Source organism: Chrysochloris asiatica, unplaced genomic scaffold (assembly GCF_000296735.1).
Source record: "Chrysochloris asiatica unplaced genomic scaffold, ChrAsi1.0 scaffold00086, whole genome shotgun sequence".
NCBI classification, from domain to species: Eukaryota; Metazoa; Chordata; class Mammalia; order Afrosoricida; family Chrysochloridae; genus Chrysochloris; species Chrysochloris asiatica.
In genome coordinates, this window is record NW_006408604.1 from 12,936,561 (window position 1) to 12,945,132 (window position 8,572).

The window sequence follows — 8,572 nt, forward strand, 5'->3', positions numbered from 1 at the left end:
GCATTTTAAGTGCCTTCCAACCTGAGGGCCTCATTTTCCAGCACCATATCTGATAGTGTTTCTCTGCTATTCATAAGGTTTTCAGTGACTAAATATTCTGAAGTAGTTCGTCACTCCTTCATCCTAGCTTGTCTTCATATGGAAGCTCATCTGAAACCTGTCCACAGTGGGTGACCCTGCTGGTATTTAAATTCCCCGTGGCATAACTTCCAGAATCACAGCAACTCACAAGCCACCACAGTACTACAAACTGACAGACGAGTGGTCCTCACCATCAGAAGGTGGCTTAGTTGGATACAGACTGGTGAAACTCTCAAGAATATGGTCCTTAGTCGTCCTTCAGGTCTGGACCTGAACTCACACCTGTGGCTCAATTTTCAGCCAAACAACAGACAGACCTATAAAGTATACAATAATACTAGGGATGTGCATACTTCTTCAAATAATCAACTATGTGAGGTCAAAAAGGTAATACTTGCCTAAGGAGAAAGTTCAAAAGGCAGGAAAGGTGTAAAAAGAAGGCATGAAAACAGGAAACACAGGAGGAAGTGGGATGTATTCTTGAGGGAACTAAAATCAAGACATTGAAAGAAAATGTGTATGAACTGTTGAATGGAAAACTGATGTGCTCTGGAAACCTTTATCCAGTTGACAATAAAAAGTTAAAAACAACATTAGTGGGGAAAAATAAACAAAAGGAGAGTTACTTTCCCTTAAAACAAAACAAAACATCTTCTTGGACCACAGACATATATGGTTGGACACTGCCCAAGTGGATGTTAAGTGAGCCATACCTGTCTTGATGGACATGGAGCACTGGACTGGAGGTGGGGGGGGGGCATTCTCATGGCCCCCAGCACCTTACAAAAATCACTTGGGACACACGGGAGAAGGCAACAATGTTCCCCCAATACTTCCTTCCACCACAGTCATCTGGTTCCTAAATGATCCTGAATTTTTAAGTAAAAGAGAAGCTTGAACCCTCCTCCTATTGGTCCCATGTCCAGTAAGCAACCTTGTGGCTTCTGAGGAGAGATGCACAGAAGCAAAAGCACCACGCAACAGAGCTATGGGAAGCATGACTAGGCATTGGTTATGTCATTGAGAATCAACTAAGGGAGGCCCAAGGTGACCTTTCAGTGTTCTCTACAACCTAGACTTGTGCCCTCCGGATAATATTCAAGCCACAGACTCTGGTGTTTTCTTGTGATCAGGGTAGGTCAGGTGACTCATTCTTCCCCCAGCTTCCCCAATCACATTGTATCACCTGGGTTGGGTGGTAGCATAGGGAAAAAAGACAAAAAGGAAAGACAGGTGTTGGCAGCTTTGGAGACCAGTACCAATAGCATACATAGGTGACTTGGTTCTTATGATCTCCCAAGTTGTCAGCTGCAGTTTCAAACCCAGGAGGTGGTGGAAGCAAAGGGTGGAGATAAGAAAGGTGGAAACACTATAAACAAGACGAGAGAGTGGAAGAAAGGAAGGGACAAGAGAAAGGACAATGCAGGCATATAAACGAAGGAGAGAAAGGCAGCCTAGCATGGAAAGACTGAAGAAATGAGTACACAGTCAAAGCTGGAGTGGAGCCTCAACACTCAACAGAGAAAATCAGTAAATGTAGGTCTGACGTAAATATAATTGGAGAGTCCTGGTTTGGCACTGTACGATAAGCATTCCACCATAAGGTCGGTTTGGATGGCAAGGTCAGAAGTTCAAACTCAACAGCCGCTTCTTGAAAACCCATACAGGGTTGCTCTGAGTCGGAACCTACTCGAGGGCATTTAACAACGATAAAATATAATTGGGGAACATACGTCATTATGAATTTAGAAAGGCACGCTTCTCCCCTTCTCCCCTCCCCCAAAATCACCCTGTCTACTGGGAACTTTGGAGTCCTGTTATGGCGCTATGGCCTAATGCCCTGGACTGCAAGGTGGGTTTGAACCGCATAGTCCACGGTTCTGCTCACCAGTAGCTCCTCGGAAAACCTATACACGGTCGCTATGGATCCAAACCGACTCGAAGACACTTAACAACACAGGGAACTTTAGCTGATTCTGACATATACTGCACATTGCCTCGATATATTTTGAAACATATCCTAGCCAGAGATTTAAAAAATACATTATGAAACAAAGAGCAGGAATCTCAAGTTTCTTAAATGACATTTCGAGTAGGCGCAAAAGGTTCTAAAGCAGCTACACAAAACAGCGAAAAACCAACTTCATTCAGAGCTCAGCCCTCTCCGCCTGTAGGCGTACCCCCCCCCCTTACCCCACCCTCACCTAGGAGACTTCAGTCAGTCTGCGGGTCTGTCTGTCCTTTCCTCTTCCCACCTTCCCCAACGCCGAGGCCCAGCCTCGCAATGTGAACACTCACGTAAGGGCGCTGGCAGGCGGATCGAGTCTTCCTCCATCCTGAGCGCTCTAGGCACTGGAACCTGAAGTGGAGTGGAGGAAGTGTAATTCGGCAGTGGACTCTCTGGAGGTGTATATGAAATTCGTTCCTGCTGTTTAAAACAAGGGTAAGAAGAGGGGAGGGGAGAAGACAATGAAACCTTGTAAAGAAGGTATGAAATCAAGACAAGCTGGGCACTAAAGGGAGCTAGGGACACATAGCATATCAGAGCAGTGAGCCTGTTTGCGCCTTCTCTAGAGGCCCTAAGGGAGTTTTTTCTGATCCCTAGCATTTGGGGTTTATAACAGAACTCTAGAAGGTTTTTAAATAGGGCTTTCCTTTGAAGACGGTCAGTAAGAAGGTATGCACCTCTGGGGTCTGTTTAGTGAAGAGGTGAGACAAGGATGGGTGAATGAAAATCTGTGTCCAGGCGAATAGCTTTAAAAAAACTTTATATATATCTATATACACACACACACACACATATATACATATATATGGAGTCCTGGTGTGGTGTTGTGGTAGTAACCACAAGGTTGGTGCCATGAGTCAGAACAGGCACAACAGCACTTAACAATAACACAGGAGTGCTGGTGTGATGCAGCAGGATAATGCCCTGGACCACAGGCACAAGGTCAGTTTGAACCACAAGGCTGACAGTTCAAACCCACCAGCCTCTCCTCAGAAACCCTACACAGGGTCAACTATGAGTTGGCACTGACTCAACAGCACTTAACAAAACATGTATGTATGGAATTCTGGCATGGTGCTGCAGGATAATGTGATGGATCACTAAGTCAGTTTGAATCACAAGATCAGTGGTTCAAATTCACCAGCTGCATTTCGGAAACCCTGTAGAGAGTTGCTATGAGTCGCAACTGACTTGACGGCACTTAACAACGAAAACAAATATGTATGTACATGCTGTGTGCTGTGGAGTAGGTTCCAACTCATAGGCACCCTGTATAGGGTTTTCAAGAGCAGCTAGCGAACTTGAACTGCTGACCTTGAGGCTAGAGAGGTTAATAGTTTAGTGCTTATCCTACATGCAAATTAATGTCACCAATACATTAAATCCAAGTTTTCTCTTCTCTAGCAATATCCTGGCTTCTACTCAAAGTACAATTCTGTACTTAGATCTTATGAGTAGGCTAAATTGGATACGTTGTTACTTAAAAGGTAAGTTATAGTTAATGAATCTATGAATAAAATTTCTCTATTGTCTGCATATCTCGCTATACAAGAACCACTAAAAAGATCCAGTGTTTACTTTTTTCCTTAGCAGTAGAGAATTACCTGCAACATTCACAACTATCTCCTTGTTCCTTCACTCTCCATCTCAGAATCAATTTTTCTTTCTTCCTTAAAGTTTGAGCTTATTCAAAGATCTACTTTTTTAGGGACAAACAAACCAATTGCGGTCAAGTTGATTCTGACTCACGGCAACTGCATGTGTGCAACCACATTTGTCAGAGTAGAACTGTGCTTCATAGGGTTTCCAATGACTATGATCTTTCAGAAGCAAATCTCCAGGCATTTCTTCTGAAGTACCTCAAGGTTGATTTCCATATCTAACTTTAACCATTTGCCCCACCCAGGAACTCCTATATTTAGGGACAGAACTGTTGAACTGAAGATATTACTCACTTTACAAGGAAGACGGTGGTGCTTCTACAGACGCACTGTTTAAATTCAAATATGCAGTGTTTGCTAGATCAATTGAAAGGAACTGGATAGGGTGGGAAGAATAATTGCTAGTTTTACATTTAAACATTAGAAATAATGGCAATGAACCAACTAGTGTATCCAGATAGAACAGCAACGTAGACTTAAATTCCACTGGTTCGATTTGCAGCCTATATGTATATAACATAACTTGTTTGTTTTTGTGGTTCAACTGGGCAAAGAGGGACACACAAAGTCCAAAAATAAGTTAAGAAAGACCAGTAAGATGCCATGATGAAAATAAAAACCAGGAGCAAAGTAAAATCATAGATTAAAATAAAGTGAAAGGAGTGCTTATGTTTTGGAAAGATGCAAAAATCCATTGGCATCAACAAGTCTCTGCTGCAAGAACTATACCCACCCCCTCCACACAAAGGGTAGACAGGGATGGGCAACTTGGACATTGGCTACCCAAAATGGGGGTAGGGATACAAAGGCAAGAAGTGACTGGCTTACAAGCTTTCAAAATGGAACCTAGATCCAGAGGGTGTGGAGGAAGGTAGAGTCTCCAGCCTGTCCAGGAAGGACTGATGAAACGAAATATAGATGGGTCTCTTGTGATACAATGGTGAATAACTGTTATCAGGACTGATTGTGAGGGTTGGAAATCTAAAGATGGACATTTTGTAGCAAAGAGGGGAGTGATTAACTTATCAGTCTAGGAACAGAGGACCTTGGGACCATCATTGGAGAAGAGTGAAGAGCGGAATCCTACCCAGAGAGGCAGTGAGGCCTGGGATGGAGGCAGAGAAGACAACGTCAAGAGATGGTGGGGCTGGGGGCTCGGGATCAGGAGATGGAAAGGGGCTGAGGACTGTGGTGGTGGGGGGGGTGCAGGCTTACAGGGTACACCCCTTGGTTGGGTGAGGATGCATGGACAGGATGATAACTATGCCAATGAAATGATGGATGATGGAATGAATGGAAAGCTGACGTTCTCCCATGTAGACTATCACACAATTCTCAATAAAACATTAAAAAAAGAAAATTAAAAATCCATTGGCATCAAGTTGATTCTGACTCACGGTGTCCTACAGGACAGAGGAGAAGTTCCCCATTGGGTTTCCAAGGCTGTAAGTCTTTACAGAAACAAACTGCCCACATCTTTCTCCATGGAGCCACTAGTGGGTTTGAACTGCAGACCTTTCAGTTAGCAGCAGATCACTCTAACCTAAAAGTGCCTCCGGGGCTCCTTTTAGGAAAGATAACACTCTAACATTTGACATCTCATTATATACAGGCAAAGAAAAGCAAGTGAGGTTCGCTTCAGCACCCATTTCCCCCAACGCCTCCTGGCCTGCCCCCAGCCCAATAACCAGACTAAAGCTTTTTGTTCTGCTCATGGTCTGGAACATTTGGTGCGTGTAGTATGAAGTTTTGATTTTAAATGACTAGATACATATTTTATAATTACTAAATGGAATTGCTATGCTTTCCCTGAGACACCCACTACTAGCAACTAGGGCTTCTGGAATGTTTCTGTTTAAACATTCATCCTAAAGTTTCCATGTGACCTCCTTAATTAAGGGCAGGCACATACATCTGAGCTTTCATTTCTTTATCAGTTAAGATAATTGGTGAAAGGTCACTCAGAAGCAAAACCTTCAACTTTAGTTCGAAAGAACCTTACCAAATATCACACATATGTTATGCGACTCTAATTTAAGGATAAGGAGCTCTGGTAGCGTAGTGTTTATGAATCGGGCTGTGAACCTTAAGGTCAGCAGCTCGAAATTACCAGCCGCTCTGCGGGAGAAAGAGAAGCCACTCTGCTCCCATAAAGATTTACAGCCTCGGAAACCCTGTACAGGGTTATTATGGGTTGGAACCGATTCGATGGCACTTAACAACTACAATTTAAGGATGAGTTACACTTCTTGGTGTTAGGTTTGGGGTCGTTTAGGGTAAAAGAGGCAGAGTCATATAAACACATATATAAAAAACACACATCCTGAGACTATGGCCTTAGTCTCCCTTCAAGCCTTGACCCAAACTCATCTCCAGGGTCAACTTTCAACAACAGACAAATAACAGATATGTTTGAAAGGTGAACAAGAATATCAGGGAGGTACACACTTCTGGTGTGGCACTGTGGGTTAATGTGCCAAACTGCAAAGCCGTTTGAACTGCGAGGTGGGCAGTTCAAATTCACCAGATGCTCCTTGGAAACTCTATACAGGGTCCCTGTGGGTGAGAACCAACTCCACTTAACAATAACAACATTTCTTAGAACAATCAACCAGATAAGATCAAAAGGGCAGCATTTGCCCAGGGATAAAGCTCAGAAGGCAGGAAGGGATGGGAAAGAAGGACAAATGGAAATGGGAAACATGGAGGAAATGGGAAGCATGCTGTTATGTTGTGGGGAGTGCAATCAGTGTCCTGAAACAAAATGGGTATGGATTGTTGAATGGAAAACCAATTTGCTCTGTAAACTTTCACCTAAATCAATAATTTAAACAAAACAAAAACTGTTTCAGGTTTCAGGGTGAGAAAGTCTTTAAACATTTCACACATGTAGTTTGTTTTTCTAGTTTAATGACTTCTCCATACTCTTCATCCTTTGCATAAACCCTCAATCCATCCTAGGTTTAATTATCTTATCTATAGTTAACTTTATCCCCAGAAATAGCTTTCTGTTTGTTAGGGGGTTTTGGTTTGTTTTTTTTTTTTTTGCAGAAGTGAAACAGTTGATGAAAAAAAGTTTACAGAGACAAAAGATCTTCAAGTGACACATAGGCAAGAAAAATAAAGATTGTTTTTGTAATCTGATGACTTTTTATTAAAGCAAGGGAGATATTTAACAAAATTCTCTAAGAAGCCCTAAGAGTAAGAGAACACCTCATCCAACCTCACCAATTCCATCAAGGGCAAGTTGGGCGAACCGCAGCCCTCAACGCGGATTTTACTTTATTTCTTGATAAATTTACTACCATCCAGCTGATGAAAGAGTCAAGCCCTGTATCATCATTATTATTGCCACATGCCTTCATGTCACTGCAGTTTCTTAGAAGCAGCCCCTTGGCATGTTTACACTTTAAGTAGTTCCCTGTCCTTACTGCTACATTACAAGGCCAAAATTCTCCAAGTCATTCTAGAGCCAACTACACTATTTGGTGATGGTGTTGTTGTTAAATATTGCTGGGTCCGGCCCATAGCGACCCTGTATAGCGTTTCCTAGGAGTAGCTGGTAAGCTTGAACTGCCCAACCTTGCAGTTCAAACATCTGTGTTGTCAAGAGCATTACCCACAGTGCCACACCAAGACTCCATTGAAAAAGAAGACTAGAGACTGATTTTGCTGTTAAGTGCTGTCGAGTTGGTTCCGACCCACAGCAACCCTGTATAGAGTTTCCAAGGAGTGGCTGGTGAGTTTGAACCTACAACTTTGTTTGTGGTTCAAACGACTTTGCAGTCCAGCACATTAGCCCATAGCACCACACCAGAATAATGGATCTTAAACTCATCTCATTCCTGATGATGGTATTCTCTCAACCAAACATCAGCACTGGGACACCAAAGGCTTGGGTTGGGAAGCTCTTTTTAGAAATTTTAAAAGAAGACACTTGTCAGTAGCAAAAGATATTACCATAACTCTGAGGTGGAAAGGCCAAACAGTGCTTCTAGTGCCTTGTGTGGAGCCCCTGAATATAGTGCAAATGGGCTGCTAACCACAAGGTCAGAGATTCGGGTTTACCCAGAGGAGCCCCAGAAGAAAGGCACGTCATCTATTTCTCAAGTATCAGTCACTGAAAACCCTATGGAACACAGTTCTACCCTGACACTCACAGGGTTGGTATGTGTCTGAATGAACTCAGTAGCAACTGGGAGAAAAGGGTCTTGAGCAATTTGCCATCATCCATTACACATAACAACCACTTGTCTGTCAGCTTGTTGTACTGTGGTGGCTTGTGAGTTGCTGTGATTCTGGAAGCTACGCCACCAGTATTTTAAATACCAGCAGGTTCACCCACAGTGGACAAGTTTCAGATAAGCTTCCTGATGAAGACAGACTAGGAAGGAGTGACAAACTATATCCGAATATTTAGTCACTGAAAAACTTATGAATAGCAGAGAAACACTGTCAGATATAGTGGTGGAAAATGAGCCCCTCAGGTCAGAAGGCACTCAAAATGTGACTGGGGAAGAGCTGCCTCCTCAAAGTAGAGTTGATTGTGATGATGTGAATTGAGTAAAATCTGTGGGAGTAAAGCTGGCAGAACCTTCATTTGTTGATAAGGTACAAATCAAAATGCATACAAACAGCTGTTGTTGTTGTTAAGTACCGTGGAGTCGATTACAACCCATAGCGATCCTGTATAGGGTTTCCAAGGAGCAGCTGTAAACATCCGTTAATAATCGGAACATGGAATGTAGGAAGTAGCAATCTAGGAAAATTGGAAATGGTCAAAAGTGAAATGGAATGCATCAACATCAATATCTTAGGCATC

General features: G+C 42.8%; 1 protein-coding gene across 1 annotated transcript in view; it reads right to left on the reverse strand.

Annotated features, from left to right (window-relative positions):
• The window catches only part of ETV6 (ets variant 6), a 365,900-nt gene that overhangs the window by 231,183 nt on the left and 126,145 nt on the right, over window positions 1-8,572 (reverse strand). The window contains exon 2 of the mRNA XM_006866057.1: window positions 2,380-2,509. Within this exon, the coding sequence (XP_006866119.1) occupies window positions 2,380-2,509 (130 nt within the window). The remainder of the gene's footprint in view (window positions 1-2,379; window positions 2,510-8,572) is intronic.